Source organism: Saccopteryx leptura, chromosome 1, assembly GCF_036850995.1.
Source record: "Saccopteryx leptura isolate mSacLep1 chromosome 1, mSacLep1_pri_phased_curated, whole genome shotgun sequence".
Lineage (NCBI taxonomy): Eukaryota > Metazoa > Chordata > Mammalia > Chiroptera > Emballonuridae > Saccopteryx > Saccopteryx leptura.
Genome location: NC_089503.1, coordinates 218560472 through 218580711, shown reverse-complemented (window position 1 = coordinate 218580711; position 20240 = coordinate 218560472). Strand labels below are relative to the sequence as shown.

Sequence of the window (20240 nt, the reverse complement as noted above, 5' to 3'; positions counted from 1 at the left end):
TGACAAATTAATAATTTACCACCTTTGCATAATACTGAAGCATAGAATATTAGAAGGATTGATGGCAGAAAAGGTTAACAAATTTTAGCAGCTTTCATTAGCTTTACATGGTCATATGTTTGTGGTGCTGACTGAAATAGGCTTTGTAGGAGATCTCAGTCTAGGGAACTAATTACTTGTGCCGATTGCTGCACTGATGAATAGACCCTCATTGTATCATTCCCCTGAAGACGAGGAGCAGCCTGTGATTCACGACTGCATCCTGGCTGATATTTGATAATAATTTTAACAGATAAATGTAGGTAGGCAGAATGATGAAGTGCCTATCCAGGCTCCATGACTATCAAAGCCAAGCACAGAGCCATCTGTGTGCCTTTTCCCCTCTCACCTAAGGAGAATTTTATTTTATTAATTGAGTTCAGACAACTGTTGTCTTTTGCTTGTATGTATATGCTGTAGGTATTTTTTATTTATTTTTAAATGTTATCGTAATATTTTAACGTAAAATGTTGACAGAAAAATAACAAAGAATAAAAGAGCTTTTTAATTTTTTTTTTTGAGGACTGCAGTTCTTACACTATTTGGCACTCTATTTTGAGCACATTATATCTCTTTCTGCATGATCAAAATCAACAAAAGGAAATCTTTGGTGTTTCATGGTCTATCCAACATTTTCAGAAAAGAGCATGGATTCCTACTGTTTAAAAAAAATATATTCTTTAAATAATATACTGTTTGTTGCCTATGCTTTTATTAATCTGGGATAATTTTTATTGATGAAATATTTATAAATCATTTGGATTTTTAAAGGTAGTGTCTTTAAGACATCAAAAAAAAGGGTAACTTTTATGTGGGTACTTTGAGACTGTCAGTTGGTCAAGACTACTAATTTGTCAAGGCTGACAGGTACAATTTTATTAGCTCATGAAATACAAGTGAGATTTTACATTGTATTAGTCATTCCTTTCAAAAGTTTTGATTATGAATTTTTAAAATTTTATTATCAGAACCTATCGGTTTTCATGCTGTGCATCCTCAGTGAATAAATATGTTATACAGAGGTGTGTTTTTTTTTACTGTAACTGAAAAAAAATGCTTCATATTACTATATTCTTTATCAAATATCTTCCAGCATGTTAGATCATGATTAGCTAACAGAAGAAAACATTGCCATTTATATAGTGCCATATAAATGACCTACATAATTGGGGAAAATATAGAACTTGAATTGAATGAACCCTTTAAAAATACATTTTCAAAAGTATGCTTTTGATATAGCAATTATTGCACATCATATAGCATATAGTTTTTAATTAAATATAAAAACAGACTACATAAAACAGAAATCCAATCTGATTTGCTTGAAAATAGATTGCTATTTCACTCTATAGGAATGGTTTATTTAAAAACAGTAAATGGAAAAGAAATGCATTTTCTTATGTTGTTCTAAGCCTCAGGGGCTAAAGGTAATGAATATTTTAAGAGATTATTTTAATTAAATTCCTGCACATCTAAACAGAGTAATATTTTATTATCACATACATAACCATGTAACTGAGATATTCATTAAAGTTAACACTTTCTGGACCAAGAATTCGTGGTATGATTTACTGACCTTGTGCAAAAAGGCACAAATTAGGAAGAAAAATGAAGGGGGACAGACTTTGATTAATATAGGTAATGCTATACCATATTTATAATAGCCTTTTCCCTATTCTGGTTTATAAATGCAGCCACAGAGAAAGGTGCCCTGCTGAGGCTGAAATGAGGCTGAAATCAGAGCACATGCCACTGGCGTGTGGGGAAACTGATCACACTGTCAGCAATTCATTTCAAAATGATGTATTTAGTGCTCATTTCACCTTCCAAGAAAAAGGAAAAGGAGTTCCTTAGACTGGAAGGTGATATTGTTATTTTCAAGGACATACCTAAGTTAAAGATTGCAGAAAGGGGAGTGTGAGGTGGAGGGAGAATTAAGAGGAAGGAGAGGGAAAAAAAAAAAGGCAGAGCAAACAAGGAGAGCTTTATGCAGAAATTCAGTGCTACCACGCTGTTTGATAATTGCTAACATATGTGGCTTCTCTGTTTCATTGTAGTCGTCCTCGTGAGTTCTGGCGCCTTGACTACTGGGAAGATGACTTGCGGCGCCGGCGACGATTTGTGCGTAACCCTCTAGGATCGACACATCCTGAAGCGACACTAAAAACAGCCGTGGAACATGGTCAGTGTATAACCCACTCCTTGCCAATAGCAGCAGCAGGTACAGTACTTGGTAATGAAGAGCATCACTTTATTATTACAAGGCTCTGGAAAATGGTCTAACACCACATTTCACAGTTACCCCAGAAAGAGAAGTTAATTTTTTTTATAGTTTATTTTAGGGTCCTATTAAATTATGGTGCCAAATATATTTATTTATTATGTTACACATGCAAAACTTACTTAACCCTTGTTTCAGGATAGGAGGATAAAATATTTCTCCTTTTAAGTGACACATTCAGCTTTGAGTAAATTAATCCAGGATGGCTGCCTCCAATCCATGAATATCAGAAAGACAGCATTTACAAACCAAATAGGTTTCAAGGTCCTGTTGTGTGTGTATGGTTTCCCCTCAACCATGGTATTTTAGCATGGGATTATGAAGTGGCAGGGGTGGTAATAAACGTTCCAAGTGCCTCGATACTCTCTCTGAGCCTTGATTTGTAGACGGTTGTGACAGATGGCTCCAGGAAAAGGAGAATGGACATTATTTTCTGACGCTCCTATTCTGCATCATCTTCTTATCAGAGCCTAACAAAACATTTTTTCTTTTTTGATATAATGCATATCACTATGATTCAGTTTAGGTAGAAGCCTGATGAGTAAATTGGAAAAACTGACAGTCCTTTGGATTTGGTCATTTATTTTCTTTGGACATATGGTTTCACTTAATATTTTATAATTTTTGAAAGTCAATTAAGATGTATTGATTAAGGAGGAAAATGTCCCTCTCCACATTAAAATTACTTTGATTGCTAGAAAATATAAATTGGTCATTTTTTAATAAGATAAGTGATAGTTTTATTTTTCCCTTTTATAGAGTATTTGTTTAATATACAGCAGCTTATGGTTAAGTGATAGTATCTAGTATACAAAATACATTTCAAATTACATTCAATAAGGATATTAAGAATTTAGATGAAAAGTCTGTGATCTTAGGTTTGGCCTCAGTCAAGCAGCTTAACCTCTTGCACTCAGTCTTAAAGAGCCATTTCTGGAAGAAAATGTCCACAATATGTCATCAGATATAACACCAAATGTGACATCAGTCCTTTAAAATAAATGATCATACAGAGAATAGTCAATAACAAAGTGATCTAAAAGCAGTAATAGTCTCAGAGCCCTACATCTTCAACTACAGGAGGTGGAGGAGGAGAAATAAGATGTAGAATTAATTAGGCCACTTTTGCTTTTAAGGTTCATGTACTTTTTATGTGGTGTTATAGATTTCAGAGTGTGTGTGTGTGTGTGTATTTTCTTTCCTGTTTTTATTTTTGTTTAATGGCCCTTACATGGAAAAAATCAGCCTTTTTGTGGTTTTATCCTTTTCAGTCAAACAGATGTTACAATGTGCACTTAAAATTTAATAAGTATGATATTTCTCTGTATTCTTAACTGTTATTTCACAATGAGTTGTGACTTCTAAAGTCAATGACAAAGTGTTTTTTTTAAGACTTTATATATTCATTTTAGAGGGTTGTGGGAGGAAGCATCAACTCCCATATGTGCTTTGACCAGGCAAGCCCAGGGTTTTGAACTGGCAACCTTAGCATTCCAGGTCGATGCTTTATCCACTGCACCACCACAGGTCAGGCCACAATAAAAATAAAAATGTTTTTATGAAAAATTTTTATATCTGGAGAGACATACTTTTTAAAATTACAGAGGCAAACTCTTAATCCTTTTACATGAAAGAAAAACCAGTAACTAAATTTGAAATTTGTGGTATAGATTTAATTACAGAGCTTATTAAAACCTATTTTTATAAAAAAAATTATATATCTAGCCATTTTTGAATATATAAACTTCCTCACAGTAAATTTTAATTTTATTTTTGTTGAATTTTATGCTTTAAAATAATATCATGTCGATGTTTTTAATGCTAAGAGACTGATTAAGGTATTTATGATAATGCTTACTGTCATTAAATTAAGACTTTTAAAATCTGGTATAGAAGCAGATTTCACTCTAATTATTCTAAATAGTAATTGGAAGATTAATATAACATCAGTTATCCATATTTTATTACACACTTTCAAGTACAAGTACAGCTAGGCATTTAATGCAATTTTATTCTGCTCAGTAACATTTTATATTAATCTTATAGTGGTTAATATAAGGCTCTGAAAAAATTAAAGACAAAAATTTAAATCTGAAATGTATATTTTAAACAACTAATAAATTATGTAGGAGATTCTTCAGTGATCTTTCAATTAAGATATGTCATATTGAATATAACCTTTTTAAAAAAATATACATATTCTAATCATATTTTGTACATAGTTTTAAATTATAAAGAACTATTAGACAGTTTTGGAATTTAGCACATATATTGTACCATTGTATTGTTTGATGTCATAATTTATGCTAATATGTCAGGAAAGAGCTTAATTTTAAAATGTTTTATTAAAGTATTTTATAGTTGACATTCATTTTTAATTTTCTGTTAATTATGAAACTTTTTTTTATCCTAATTTAACAATGGGAAGCTAATGAAAATAAACATTGAGTCAAGAATGCAAGATAAAAGTTAATATGATCAAAAAGCAGTTCAAATTACATAATTTAATATGTATAAATACCATGCTTTAATATGGAATTTGAATATTTAAAATAGATATTACTGAGGCTAATGTGTCAGAGTTTTTCTGTTTAATGACTTCTCACTTTTATTTATAATCATTTCAACTAAGAATACATTTTGAAAATGCAGAATCTTAAAATATCATGAAGTATATTATTATCAAAGGGTGACATCTAAATAGAAATGCCGTTGAAGATTAGTTATGTATTTTAGTAGTAAGAGCCATCTTTTTTATAGATTGATTTTGATTTGAAGGAAAGCCTCTGGTGTAAAGGTGGCAGAGTAAATACCTGAAGAGTGATGTTCTCTGTTCGGGCGATCAATACTAGCCCCATGACTCTACTTCTGGCTACCTTCTAGTTAAAAACAAATTTTTTAATTCTGACAATTTAATTGCCCTTCCCAAGTTCACATTAACTTGCTTGGGGAAAAGGGCTTTAGGTAATTTTTCAAAGAGGGACCCTCCAAAGTGGTTATTTATAAAAGTCATTTTGTAATGGGAGATTTCTTTAACTTGACAGAAACCGAGTCATATTTTTAAATTAAAAGTAATACTTCCTCTTATTAAATACTCTTTGTGGAAATTAGCAGCAGCAAGCAGAAATGCTGCTGCTTCTTCAGGGCATTTTCTTCCATTTTACAGTTTTAAAATGTATTAGAAATCAGTTGTAATAATTTGTAACATTCTCCTAATTCACAGAGCCCAGTTTGTCAGTTATTTATTATCACAGCATTTTAGATCTGGAGACAACTTACGGCTAAAGTTTAGTCTAACTTTTTTCTTTACAGAAGAGGAAACTGAGGAAACAAAGGCCAACATAGTTCTTGGAAGATGTAGGATTAAGTCCAGGTTAACCCATGACCAGTCAGATTTTCTTAGTGTTGTGCTATGCTGTCTTCTAAAATCAATTGTTAAATATAATGGAAATTTTATATTCAAATCAAAGCCACATGAAACATGTTTTAAAGGGTAAAAAAATAGATTTTAGTTCAAACACAAAAAGAATTTAGCACTAGAAAATTCTATTGAATTTCTTTTGTAGAGACTGTGCATGCTAATAGAAATAAAGGAGGAGGATATAACAGTTTAAAAAGTATCTTGTAATCATATGGAGTGATATAAGTACCTTACTTGGTTCAGTAGGGATGACAGATCATGTAAAAGATGATGCCATTCTCTCATAACTTCAATAATGCCAGATACTGTTTCCTTTTAGGATTTAATTTATATTAGGTTCTCTATCTAACACTTTTTAGGGGGCCCATGATCATTAGATAAACTTGGTTTGTTCTTTTAATCATCCTTTGTAGTCATACTAATTTTTCCTAGAGTAAATCTTCTTGACTTGGAACCCTTTGGTGATTGCCCAAGTTATATAAAGTGGAAATATTTTAGGGCAGTAGTTATATATAAGGTATTCTCTCTGTCCTGTTCAGAATGAACTGTCATGGTATATACTTCATCTACATTATAGTAAGTGGATACCCACAGTTATTTTATGTACAGTTGAAGCCACTTTGTTATTTCAGTAGTAATCTTTTTTTTTAAAACAAGTGGTAATTGTTCATGTGTAAACTCCTACTGTAATATGGACTACTGATTGCTAGTTTACTGGCGCAGTGGATTTTTAAAAGGAAGTTCATATATCATAGGTGGGACAGCTTTCCACCTTCTTACCCTGTCTTAATTTTACTTACCTAGATGGATCTACTCACGTCCAGTGTTGCTTATAGAACCTGAACTTTACATTTTGAGGACCAGCTTCTTTCTTGAGTCCTCTCGTTTCTCTTACCTTTAGTGAATCAAAAGTTATGATTCAAATCATTTTTGACAAATTTATCCAATTTATCTAACAACTGCACTCTAGTTTCTTTTTCTTTTTTTTTTTCCTGAAGCTGGAAACGGGGAGAGACAGTCAGACAGACTCCCGCATGTGCCCGACCGGGATCCACCCGGCACGCCCACCAGGGGCGAAGCTCTGCCCTCCAGGGGGCGATGCTCTGCCCCTCCGGGCCGTCGCTCTGCCGAGACCAGAGCCACTCTAGCGCCTGGGGCAGAGGCCAAGGAGCCATCCCCAGCGCCCGGGCCATCTTTGCTCCAATGGAGCCTTGGCTGCGGGAGGGGAAGAGAGAGACAGAGAGGAAGGAGGAGGTGGGGGTGGAGAAGCAAATGGGCGCTTCTCCTATGTGCCCTGGTCGGGAATCGAACCCGGGTCCCCCACACACCAGGCCAACGCTCTGCCGCTGAGCCAACCGGCCAGGGCCTCTAGTTTCTAAGTTAGACTAAATATTAAACCAGAATAAAATGTGAGATTAGATGAAGTTACTATGTTAATAGTAATATGAATATTTAAACAGTTACCATGCTTGGTTATAATTGTATTAGCCAGAAAAGATCTGAATCAAGCTTTAAAATTGAACCAAAAGTATGTTGACTTCATCCAATTAAACTTTTATACAAGTGTAGAATATACTCACAGAAGATATCAAAATAGTTGATTCTTGTTTCAATGGTTGGTGAGTAAAAGGCAAATGAAAGTTAAGAATATACTTTTCCCAGCACATAAACATGATAATTATCTTTTATTTTATGCTTGGGACAGTTTTGTTCTAATTTTGAAGGAAAAAAAGTTCTTTAGCAGAAAGCTATTAGACCATTGAGAATTGAACGCCAGCGCATGTGGTGTGTATTAGGGTACTGTTGGTAATTTTACTGCTGCTAACTTAAAATCCTCAAGGGGGAGTTAATTACAGGAAAACCATTCTAAATATCAGTAAGCTGCATATTTTCCATGACAAGAGGTTTTTCAGTTGAGGTTGAACAAGTCCAGAATCTGAGCTTGTAAAAATAAGTAAATAAATAAAAAGTAGGTGTTTGTATCTGTATAGTAGGCCTGTATAGTACTTTAAAAATTTTATATAATAGTTTATTTAATTCAGAAGTTACTACGTTTTAATGTATCAGCATGATAAAAACATATTTAAAAATTTTTATTTCCAGTTGAAAGGGATAAAAAATTATATTTATGGTCATTCAAATGAATGTGAATTTATTTACTAAGCTATTTTGTATTGCCAGTGGCTACTCTCATTTTTTTGTAAATGTTTGCGGATTAAAGGGTCCCCCCCCCCTTTTTTTCCAAATATGCTTGGTGTACTTCACAACATGTATGGCAATAATCAGAGAAAGTAATGAATTCTGTTATTTTTTATGTGTTTGGCCTATGCGCATCAGATTTAGGTTTGGAAATGAATTTTTTATTCTTTATTTTTTTGTTTGATTCTGGCTTATAATGCATTATGAGAAACACAACAATTAGTGAACTCATCAGTAAATTGCTCACACATTCATATTTGTGCCGTGGGAAAGCGATCCCAGATTCTCCTGCCACAGGCTTCAGACTACTTCCTGGTAGCTGTGTTGCCTTGAGCAATGATATTACCCTCTCTGAGCCAGTTTATGAGAATTAAATGAGTTAAATATGTAAAGTGCTTTGAACACTCCCTGACACATGATAAGTGTTCTTTAATATTAACCTTATTATTATTTCTGCTTTGAAGAAGGAATTTAAATCCTGGAAATGAGAATGTAAAATGCTGATTTTGTACTAAAATCTGACTGATAGTTGTTAATATTATAATGTATTGTATAAGAAAATATAGAAGATGGTGATTTCTCTTATAATTGTCAGTGACCAGTTTATTTTTAGTAAAATTGCTAGTCTATTGGAGAAGGTCTTGTTTGGGCTAACGGCAGTGTTTACGATTTTAGAGTAAGGGAATATAAATACCTGAAATATAAGTAATGATATAAAAACATATAGTACTATATTTTTAAAAATTATTGGGTTTGGGTATATTCTTTTAAAAATATAGAGCCATTTAAATTAGATAAACATTTAAAAAATATTTATTGAGATCTTCATATGTGTGCAGCCTAGGAAAATAAGGTTTTACTTATTTATATATAGTAGAAGTTATTCAAGTTAAATACAGGAAGCTTCTTTCCATGACTTCGTTATTTAAAAGAAAGCACCAATGTCCTTTCAAGTAGTGCAGTAAGTATTGTATGTAAATGATATACATGATAGACTCACAATCAGTGTGATAAAAATAAACTTTTACCTTTTAATGTTACCTATAACCATGCCTATTAAACTCAACAAACCTTTGATTTTTCAGGTTAACCAGGTAACATACATGTTGTTTATATATTTGCCATAAATGATAGAGATAAATACTAGTCCTGCTACTGCAGACTGGGTGCTTTGTGGGTTTTGGACCCTCCGCCTAGGCAGAAACTGCAGTGGAGCAAAAAGCCTGCTGATCTGATTTCCATATCAATAGCTGCTGCCTGGGCGGGTCAGGTGCTCTGCCTCTGGGATTTCCCGAGCTGGAAACCAAGGATGGAAGGATGATGCTAAACTTTCCCTTATGTGACACGATGAGCTTCTAAAAATCACAGTCCAGCAGTTAGTATCTGCTGTATGTATTTCTTAAGGAGAAAGCTGCTCAAAGCAGCAGTCACCCCGGAGGGATGTGGGGTTCTGAAGTCAGAATTTTGAGTTATGTGCTCTCCTTTCAGCGGCACCTCTGCTTCGGTCTGTGGTCCCACTGTTGGCTGGAGGTGCTCCGCCGAGCAACCTCTTCACTCCTTAGGGTTCCTGTGTCCTCCCTCTCCTTCCCCTGCCTCCCCGCAGCCTGTGACAGTGCCTCCGAGTCTGGCTGCGGCTCTCCCTGGGCTGCTGCAGCTCGGGCTGTGCAGGCTTCCTGCCCAAATGCCTCTCATCCAGGCTTTCTGTTATGTTTGCCCCCGGGGTGTCTTAGCCCTTTAGTTTAAACACGAGGAGGAGGTCGTGTTTAAGCCCCCACTTAGTTTCCACACTGCCTTGCTCTTGGATGTTTGTGTAAGAGCTGGGGGTGCGGGTGGGGTGTAATGTGGGCGAGGGCAAGGTGAGGGAAGGAGGGAGGATGGAGTGGGAGGAAGGAACGTAGCTTCCCAGAGCTGCTGGAGCTCTGAGTGTCACCTTCGGCTTCAGGAGCTGGCCTAAATCCTCATTGGCTGCGAGTCTCCTCTAGCTCTGACCCTTCTCCTTCAGGATCCTTCTTCCCTGCCACTCCTCAGCCATTTCAGAATGTTTGTCAGCATGATGACATTCCAAGAATGATTGTCTTCCTTATTTTTCAGTGTTAGGTATATATTGTTTGTAAAACTAGATTCTGGGTTTTTTTTTCCTACTGACAAATTTACAAAAATGTGCTGCTTTTGAACCCTCTCCTGCTTTAAGTATAAGTAAATAAATGGTTCGGTGAGCGGTGCAAGGGTCAGATTTAATGAGATTAGGGTGCTTGTTCAGGGTTACGTTAAACTGGGTTTGGGGAATCATGTTTGTCAGAGGAGCATTTGTGGCGTCTCAGTCACTGTCCCCAGTGTGGAGGACTCTGGGAATGATTGACCATTCTTGGCCACCTGTCCTTACCTCTGTTCCCTGCCCCTCTGCCAAAGCACTCTTCCCAGGGCTGACGGACAGCTTTGTTGCCTTTTCGTTTCAGCTGCAGATGAAGATATCCTTGCTAAAGGAAAACAGTCCATCAAGAGCCAGGCTTTAGGAAATCAGAACTCAGAAAACGAGATCCTCCTGGAAGGCGACGACGATACTCTGTCATCCGTGGATGAGAAAGATTTAGAGAATCTCACTGGTAAATGCAGTGGTTGTGCAGATATTCCAGCTAGCTCTGGGCCAGTAGGCGTAATTATGGACTTTTCAGCCATGACTGCTGGGACGACAACGTTCACACCCAAAATTACATTAGATAAAAATATCTTGTTCCTTCAAACATTTTCCTTCTAATCTTCAACACTTTCTCCATTATTTTTCTATTCTAGTCAGTCTCTACCCTGCTCATTTTTTGTTAATGGATAGTTTTCACTAAAAAAGAAAAAAGTTCAAAAGCAGCAACAACAAAACAAAATTGCTTCACCTAGACTGTGGGCGTTACCTAATGTCTATAATACAAGAGTTATAAGGAAAAATCTGCCAATTGTTTTGTAAATAAAGCTTGGAGGCAGATGAGCTATTTGCTTTGATATACAGGTCTTAGCGAACACACTGCATGTACGTTTAACTTCCTCAAAAATCCATTTCCAGAAAGCTACGGCTTTACACAGGATTCACATATTTTACCTGATGTAGGAATTCTGATTTGCACTCTGCAGATTTTCAGTTTTACTTCCCTTATGGGAAAAATTCTCTTGTTTAGCTGGAAATTTTAGTCATTCATTAAATGGCATTTAAAAAAAATGCCTGTGGTTCTGTCCCTCAAGGAGATAGAATTCTATGATTTCTTTAGGAAAAAATTATATAATCTATTTTGATAATTTTCATTTGAGAGAATAGGCATTAGAGATCTTATATTTAATGACATGTGTTGGCAACCTGTACTCCTACGCAGTGAATGATAATGAAAAGCAAAAATACATGATGGTATCTTCTCTGATGACCCGTAAACCTCTGTGTAAAATAAAATAAAATTAATTGGAGCATAGTGTTAAGGGATTTGGGACAGAAACAGAGAGTAAGGTGGAGAGTGCTCGTCTCAGTCTTTTCCTTCATGTCCATTTGCCTCTTTCCTCCTCCTCTACTTTGCTCCTATTCTTGCTACTAGTAATACATTCATACAGTAATAGAGGTGAAAGGGGAGTTTAATTATATAATCCCGACAATGGCAATAGGACTAAGAAGTAATCCACACTAATAAAGTGGTGTGGGTTAGAAATGAAGTGGAAATTGTCAGGGGTCTTCTTTAGGACCTAGGTTGCCCTAGCTCCTGCAGCTGTCTGCTTACCCTGTAATTGAATGTCTGAGAGTGATTGAAAAAATGTTATTTCTTCTCAGGATTACATGCTAATGTACGGAGGGCAAAGGAGACAGCAAAAGAACACATAGCTGCTTATTTCATCCATTTATAGGGATGAGCTTTGGGAAATCATGGCTGTTTCGCAGCTATCTGCTGCCCATCTGCAGACACAATGTATTTGTACATTGGGAATAGAGGGCAAAACCTGCTCTGATCTCTGCAGAGCATCCCTTCTATTGTCCTACTGGCACACATTAAGATTGATGTGAGATTAAGGACCAACACCCTTCTAACAATCGATGGAAATGTCAATTCATCTGAATTTTGAAACACTTATTCACCCATTGATTACCTGAATAGGTGTGCCGTCTTTATGGGCACTATATTAATTCAGACCTCTAAGTGCCAATCTTCTCTTGCTGTTTTCTTCACCTATAGGATTTGCACAATGAGAAATTGACATGGGATTTCAAATTCTTACTATATCAACCTCTCCATAATATATATGTATAGATATAATATAATCATTACTTTTAGTCCTTATTTTAGGTGTAGCTCTAATATACTTTGTGCTCGTCTATCTGTATTGAATCTATTGTTTTCAGTAGCAGGCTGATTTGTCTCTTTGATAAGCCCTGTGGAGATTTGATTATTCCAATAAAAATTCATTCACTTGGAAACCCACCCTCCAGCTGTTTACTCCCAGAGTCCCTGAACCACACTAATATTAGATTTGGAAGCACTGAACAATATTTAATAGTGGAAAGGCAGGCTTAGAAAATAAGTATTTTTACCAACCTTTCATGGGGAAAGTTGTTATGGAAGAGGTTTTGTGTCAACCTGGCATAAAATCTTTACCAGAGAATATGGTGTAATGTTTCTCACTTTGCTAATAAGCTAGTGATCTTTTTGTAATCATGCCTCAGCCCAACTCTAAGCTAACCTCTGGCCTTGGGAGCCTATTGAGTCCTCCTAGCTTCTGGTTGTTGTTCCATGTTGTTTGATAGCCTGAGGCTTGTTTTCTAAATGGAATGTGGATGGACTTATTTAGGCAGAGCTGCCCTTGTACCAGGAGATTAGACCAAAGCTGTGCAGTCTCCCTGTAAAATAATTGCATCCTAGTTTACTGTTAACATGAATCGCTTATTATAAAACTCTTAGTATGAGAATCCTAACTTTGTCTTTTCAGAGGACGTTTTGGGGGTGGAGACAGCATTTGTGAGTGTAGGAGTTGTCAGGCCATTTGATGGTATATGTGAGAATGTTAAATAAAACTTCTGCTTGAATCTTTGAATTTTTGAAAGATGTCATTCTAACATGTGCGGCTTGCCTTTCCTTTGGCAGGTCCTGTTAGCCTGAGCACATCAGCTCAGCTTGTGGCCCCCTCTGTTGTTGTGAAGGGAATTCTTTCTGTCACCTCCTCCGAACTCTATTTCGAGGTGGATGAAGAGGACCCTAACTTCAAGAATATCGACCCCAAGGTGAGCCGATGGGGAGCAGGTTTCATGGTTATGGAATTTTATTTTTCTCTGGATGGGATGTTGCACAGCTATTAAATAGGATTGGCACTGGTCTAATCTGACAGACTTAGTTTGAATTTCTTGCTGATTTGCCTCCACCTCTATGCAAGGCAACTAGAGTGTTTTTCTAGCTTATGATTCCCTCACTAGCTCGTTAGATTATTGAAGTTCATTTAGATTCCAAAACAGTCCCCACTTAATTGCATTTATCAGCTCATTCGAGGGTAGGGAGAGAACCTCAGGGAATATCTCCTATAAATATTATTTTGCTTCAAAGGGTCAGGGTGAATTAAGCTACAAAATGCATTGAGATCGAGAGAGAGGAATTGTTTTGTTTAACCTTTCTGTTTTCTGGATAGAATACCGATATATCACTCTCCTTGCTTTGTCCTCATGACTTAGTACTCTGTTGTGCGTGCTGTCTTGTGTGTGTATGAGATGCCTCTGTTTCACATTACCTGTAGTCAGTTTTACAAGGCACTGCATAAGTTCCTAGTCTTAAATGAAAGTGTAATTTCCTTTTAAAAATGTATTTCTGATTACTTTTCAGACTTTGGCAACTTTATTTTACTAAGAAACATTTGTGCCACAACCATAAACCAAATTTAGGTTAATTTCATGAAAGTGAATGGTAGAATATTTTTCTGAGAGGAAATCCTCTTTTAAAATGAGCAAAATAAGCATCCTGTAGAAAGAGAAGTGATTAAAAAAACTTGGAATACTTTATTTTACAGATTGATAGCTTTGTTGTGTGTGTGTATACATACTACACATATACATATATACACACATATATACATTCTGAATTTATTGGAGGGAGGTTGTTTGGTTTTATATAATGTGAATTGTTAAATTTTAGTGATTTAGAAGTATTTCCAAGTAGTTCTTGATGAAAATGTTATAATTTTATTGGCAACTTTACCATCATCTTTTGTTTTATGTAGTTTCTAGCACAATGTTTCAAAATTGCTGCCTTTAATAAGATAGGGTTTGGTAGACTGTCTGGAAGGAAGGCTACAATGAAACAGATTCTTTTGACCTTGATAATTCAGGTAATCCATTGTAGAAAAAACTTTCAGATTTTGTGTCACCTATAAAAATTTTTTTGTTGCAGAAATGTCTGAAAATGTATTTTAGTTTCTTTACAAAAGAAAGGTAACCAAAATTACTTACATTCTCTAATATATGGTAGTTTGTGAGTTTGAGAGGCTGAAATTTAACTCAGAATATTTTTTTATGCTTTTGGGTATACACAACTTAAAATCTAAATTGCGATTTAAAGGTGTTTGTGCAAGTGTGCTCAATATTAGAATCTTTACCAGTCTTTGCAGTTAGGCTCTTTGAAGTTGTTTACTCCTTTGGAGGAGGTTTTAACTTGTATTCCTCTCTGATCTTAGTCTGCAAAGCTTCATTAAATTAAATTATTTTCCCCTGTTGCTTATGCAGTGCAGGGATCTTTTACCTTAATTACAGATTTTTTTGTATCACAGCAATCTGCCTAGTATTACAGAAATAAAAACTTCTGCTAATTTATATTAAAATATTTTTCAGCCTGTTTTGGGAATATTTTTTTATTTTTGTATAGACATTGGTACTTTAAGGTATTTTATAATGAGGACACTTGTGTTGCAATGTTTTTCTTCTTAGTTGTATTAAATTAAGGAGCAAAAAATACTGAATTTTTTGTTTCTTCTTGTCAAGAGTTCTTCCTGGAATAATTGGAGGGAGAAATGTATAAATGCTTTTGAGAATAAAAAGAAAAAGGGTAATTTTAAAAGATGTCATTTTAATCATTTGAACTAAACACTGCCCTTAAGCCGTTTCTTTGTAAATGTAAGCACCTATTACTTGCTTTGAAAATATTCTTAAAATTCAGAATATTTTCCCCAGAGAATAAATTCATTTTTATTAAAACAAAATAAAAAAACTAGTGTATTTGTCTGAACCACTTAGTATTACAGTGAGTTTGTTCTACAGCTGTAGGAAGAGGGGCCAGAAAAAAGACATACTATAGGTTGAAAGAGGGGAGATGACTTCAGAACTGATAAGATCAAAGTTTATATTTCTAACCCAGAACAATTTTTACTAGGGCATTTTCACCAGGGAGTCTTAGGAGTTAAGCCTGATTTGTCAAGTGAGCCGGGGCCAGAGCCCTGACTACCTGCCTGCCTTGTTCTCCATCCGTCTCTGATGTCCTGCTGCTCAGTCCTCCTGCCAATCCCTCCCCCGCTTCTTCTGATTTTAAAGTGGCTTTTTTAGAGTATTTTTCTCTATAGCTCTCATTCTTGGATTTTCTCAATAAATTAAAATCTGGGCTAATTTAAAGAATAACTTTCATATATGACAGGCTAACGTCTGACCTGTTTTCTATACCTGTGCCACATCATGAGCATATGTAATGGGCACCACAGCTGCCTTAACTAGAAAGAAGACAAACCGGTGCCTTTGGGATACTTTTGGTTTTACCAATTATTTGATTTTCTGATCACTTTTTTCCTTGTCTTCAAAAGAAACCTTGTCTTAAAGTTGAATTGTAAAGAGTACATTGGATTGTTGCCTTAGAAAGGCAGAAAGAGTAGGGAAGAACTTGACCTGTTTGTAAATTCTTGAAACAGTTAAATTTCTTTGCCCATAACAGTTGTATCAAAACCTTTTCTGTTTAAGTTGCCTATTAGAAGCTTCTGAATAATTCTGAAAAACTCTGGGAATTATTTTTTTAAATGGCCATAGTTCGGCACTTATAATTAATCCATTTTAAAAAATGAATTACTTCATAAATCTGAATTGATCACATCACCATTTGCTAGGAAAAGGAATATTGCTGTAAGCATTTTATTCTTTTTTGGTGTGGCTGATTTAACTGTGAAGTTTTCATTACTTAAAACTTAAAGGGAACAAATGTTTGAAGGAAAAGTATCAGCTGATTGTGATGCGTATTCACAACAAACTCATAAATATTTCCTTTTCTATTTCAGACTCAGAGTGGTTTTTTTTAAATTATGGCAAAAATGCAAATCCCTCCATTTTTAATGTGAAATAGATTTTTCTATTTTAAAAATTAGAATCAAAATATGTTCCTCCATATAATAAAATCTGTTCTTTTTTCAAGTGTGAAAGAAGATACTCTTTTTAATCTTAAAATCTACAGAACAAACATTATTTGGGTAATATCAATATTTTCTCCTTTCTAAGGATTTTGGTGGGAATTTGTATGGTTAAACCTACAAAATGTGCTGTATTTGTAAATTTTGCCAATTAGAGTTCAAATGGCAGCTGCTTGTATCTAGCTCCCCAAATTCATATCTTTACATTGTAAATTGTACATTGTGATCTCACCTGCCTTCATTTAAGAACAACCCACAAACAGTCAATTACAATGTAAAGTAATATTTTTATTACTGTTTTCAACAAGACCGCTCAGGGCGAGGGCAGAGGTGCGGGAGAGGGAGGGGCACAGTCTGACATTGGCACTGAGAGACATTTAACATCAGGAAAACTTTTCTTAAAAGAGAAATTTTACATATAATTAAATACTTTTTTTTTCACTTGGTGACAACATTCAGGCAACCCAAAACAGAATGAAATGAGACAGAGAGAGAAAGAGAGATGAGAGAAAGGAGAGAAAGGAGAGAAAGGGAGAGAAGGAAAAAGGGAGAAACTACTATACATTGATTTGAAAATGTACCTTGGGTTTCATTTTGTGGTGGCAAAGCCCGATTGCTTCTTTTGTGTGACCTTTTAAATTCACATTGTTTGGAAGAAAACGATCACTTTTGTGCAAGAATGTGATTTTGTGTTTGGTTCGTTGGCTGGGTTGCTCTCTCTTTGTTGGCTTGTGGATTCACCAAGGTCTGCTGCTGGGTTCCTGTTTCTTTCAGGTAGCTTGCAGGAAAGTTCGTGTCCGGAGTTTCCGCCGTTTGTCGTGTGTTGGGTGGATGAGAGCATTTCCGTTTGTGTCGCTTTTCAAGCAGCCCCCAGCACCCTATAGTTTGTCTAGGCTTTTGGGATTGGTGAGAATTTCCCTGGCCAACCTCCAGGTCTGCTTGGCAGCACTCTCCAGGGCCGAGTGGGGCTTGCCCTGGAAGAGGTCGAGGTTGGGCAGAAAGTAGTGAGGGCAGCGGCGGCACTGCAGGCAGGAGATGAGCTGCAGCAGGATGCCGTTGAGCCGGTCGCCCAGGCAGGCCTCGTCCCAGTCCGTTTCCCGCGGGTGCTTCTCACACTCGTACAGCAGCAGCGTCTTCATGTGGTAGTTGTTGAGTGGCTGGCCCGGCAGCTCCAGGTGGCGGTCCCGCAGCGTCTTCAGCACCGACAGACACTTGTTTCGGCAGCCTCCCATCAGCAGGCGGTTCTCAGCCTCCCCGAACTGGAGCACCCAGGCGTCGCTCTCTGCGGAGCTCTGCTTGCCCGTCAGCGAGTAGCACTCCTTGGAGAGCAAGTTGAAGCCTTCGGCCTTGACCTCCGCCACTCGATTGGGGCCGGGCCAGGGGATGTGAGGCATAGGCCACTGTGCCGCACTACGAGGCCAGATGCCAGTGCACTTGAACGCCGGAGTTATCTGAACCACGTAGCGCTCCCTGATGCGCAACTTGACCTCGCTGGTGTCCGCGATCATCTTGACCACATCCCGATAGCTGCACTTGTCCACCGCCTGAGCCACCAGCGTCTGGAAACGAGACCGGATCTTGCGTGCGGAGAGGTAGCCGGACGCTGTGATGAACTCAACCCAGAGAGACATGCTCCGCTTCCGACCATCGCTCAGCTTGAGCACCGCGCAGCCGGGCAGCGAGCCGTCGTCCACGAAGTTGAAGACGCCCATCTGGTTTAGGTAGAGCACCACCTCGAATTCTGTGGGCGAGATGACCTCCAGCCCTTCGTAGCGGGCATCGATCTCGCTCAGGGAGCTGATGAAGCGAGGCTCCTGCACCTCCACTTCCTTGAGCACGTCCGAGACCACCTTACAGACCTCTCGGATGGTCTTGGCGATGGCCGCCTTGCGCGCTTGGCAGCGCTCCGTGTAGTATTTATTGAGCTGGTAAACCAGCTTGGCCTGAGCGGCGATCATGTTGGGGCACAGGTCCGGGCTGTACACCGGCGTCTCGCAGTACGTTGAGGGATCCAAGGCTCACGCACTGGGGTGGCCCTGCGGCTTGCGAAAGAGGCGGTGCGCTCCCCCTAAGCCCCACTTTCACTCTTGTTTTCCCCCCGGGCTGACCCGCGGATGCTGTAGCCAGTCTGATCTTTCTTTCCCCTCTTTCCGAAACCCCTTTTCTTCTCCGGAAAATAAGAAGAGGGGATAAAAAGGTGATTGAAAAAGAAAAGTACCTGCTGAGACTTTTTTGCTTTCTCTTGATATGTAAAACAATGATATGCTGGCAGGAGAGAGAAAGGGGAGGGGGACAAAAGAGACGGTGAGAGAAAAATTCAGGTTACCGGGAGGTTAGGGCTTAGATGTCTGCAGCCGAGATTGCCCAGAAATCTGGAAATGAAGTCTTTTAAGTGCCAAAGTAAATTTAAAAATAAAAGCGAAACATTCAGTGTTTCATTCTTAAACTTCTCTCCCACACTGGTAGGACTTCTTCACTCAGCTTAGGTGAGTGCCTTTCTCCTCACCCTCCCCCAAATGGAAGGTGAAGGATGTAATTAATGTCCAGAGAGCAGGGAAGTGCAACTCAGTCCGTGGCACCCTTGGAGGCTTGCAGACGCCAGCACTCAGCGTGTTGGTCTGGTCTCTTCTCAGGGAGTCCTGTCGTAGCGGTATTCCTCTTTTCCTACTGGAGGCGTTGTTTGGACTGGGCTTGTTTGTTTGCAGTGGGTTCTTGTCTTTCTCTAGGTGCAAACCGCTGGCAGTTGTTTGATATTCATTTCTGCTTCGTAATTTGTAATTTTGGCCCTCAGAAAATCTGTTTTAGTGTGACGAAGTCGTTGCTTGCGTTGCATCTGGGGTTTAGTTATAACGATTCTAGGGTTTTTCTTCTCCTCCCCCTTTAGGCTGCTTGTGCAGATTCCACTTTCTGAGTCGTCTCTCCCTCCTCCACTCCGATGTCTCTCTCTCTCTCTCTCTCTCTCCCTCCCTCCCTCCCCCCTTCTCCCTCCTTTCCTCCCTCTCTCTCTTTCCCTTTCCCTCTCCCCTTCTCTCTCTCTCAATCTCTCCTCCCTCCTTTCTCTCCCTTCTCTCTCTTCTCTCTCTCCCTTCTCTCTCTCTCTCTCTCTCTCTCCCCCACTCTCTCTCACTCCCCCCCCCTGTTGTTTCCTGGAGTTATTTAGTTTATGAATGGTCCAGGGCCATCATGAGGGGGGTGGAGCTTCAGTTCCTACAATCGCTATCCAAGCTGTCACTGCTTTAGCCAATCCGAGAGAGAAGACAGGCATGCTTGGCCCACAGTAGCAGCCACCGCTGCGCTTGATAAAGAAAGGGGGTAAAGAGAGAAGTAGGAAAATAGGAGGAGATAGTAGAAGTCAAATGCTCACACACATTTTACAGCCCCCTCTTCTTTATCCTCCTCTTTTATCAGTTGCAAGGAAGAAAAAGAGTATATAGAAAGGACTTCCTGGAGATGGCTGGAATAACGCGAGGGAGAGTAGCAGTGGTTCAGAAAGGTTCACTTTTTTTTTTCTATCAACATTGTGAAGGTGCAAACTCTAACAAATTACTTTCGCTTGAAGGCAAATGGGAGGAGGAAGGGAAATTGGGAAAGGACCTAGCGTTTTCTAGATTTTTTCCCCTTCCACAAATTCCCCCCCTCATTGTTGCCAAGAGCTAGAGCAATTGCTGTTTATATGCACCAGAGTGTGTGTGGAAGGGAATGGAGGGTGGAGGTGGAGTGGATATGGGGAGAGGGTTTATGACTATACATCTCTTTTCAGTAATTTGCACATGCTGTTGAAAAATGGGGCAGGACAAAAGTAGTGCACCCACCTTGCTTGATAATTATTACTTCAAAATTAAGATTCAGATATATTCAATGCTATTACTTTGTTGTTACAAGGCTAATTATTAGAAAATACATTGAAGTTGTGAG

At 38.0% G+C, this 20240-nt stretch overlaps 2 protein-coding genes across 7 annotated transcripts in view; one reads left to right on the top strand and one right to left on the bottom strand.

Annotated features, from left to right (window-relative positions):
- Positions 1-20240, top strand: part of LRBA (LPS responsive beige-like anchor protein) — a 629646-nt gene that overhangs the window by 336655 nt on the left and 272751 nt on the right. For all 6 annotated transcript variants that reach the window (XM_066386366.1, XM_066386375.1, XM_066386349.1 and 3 more), the window contains exons 38-40: positions 2097-2221; positions 10397-10543; positions 13046-13182. In XM_066386366.1, coding sequence (XP_066242463.1) covers positions 2097-2221; positions 10397-10543; positions 13046-13182 — 409 coding nt within the window. The remainder of the gene's footprint in view (positions 1-2096; positions 2222-10396; positions 10544-13045; positions 13183-20240) is intronic.
- MAB21L2 (mab-21 like 2) lies at positions 17024-19362 on the bottom strand. Its single transcript, XM_066386387.1, has one exon. It carries the CDS (start codon positions 18281-18283, stop codon positions 17204-17206), a length of 1080 nt encoding a protein of 359 aa, XP_066242484.1. The 5' UTR covers positions 18284-19362; the 3' UTR covers positions 17024-17203.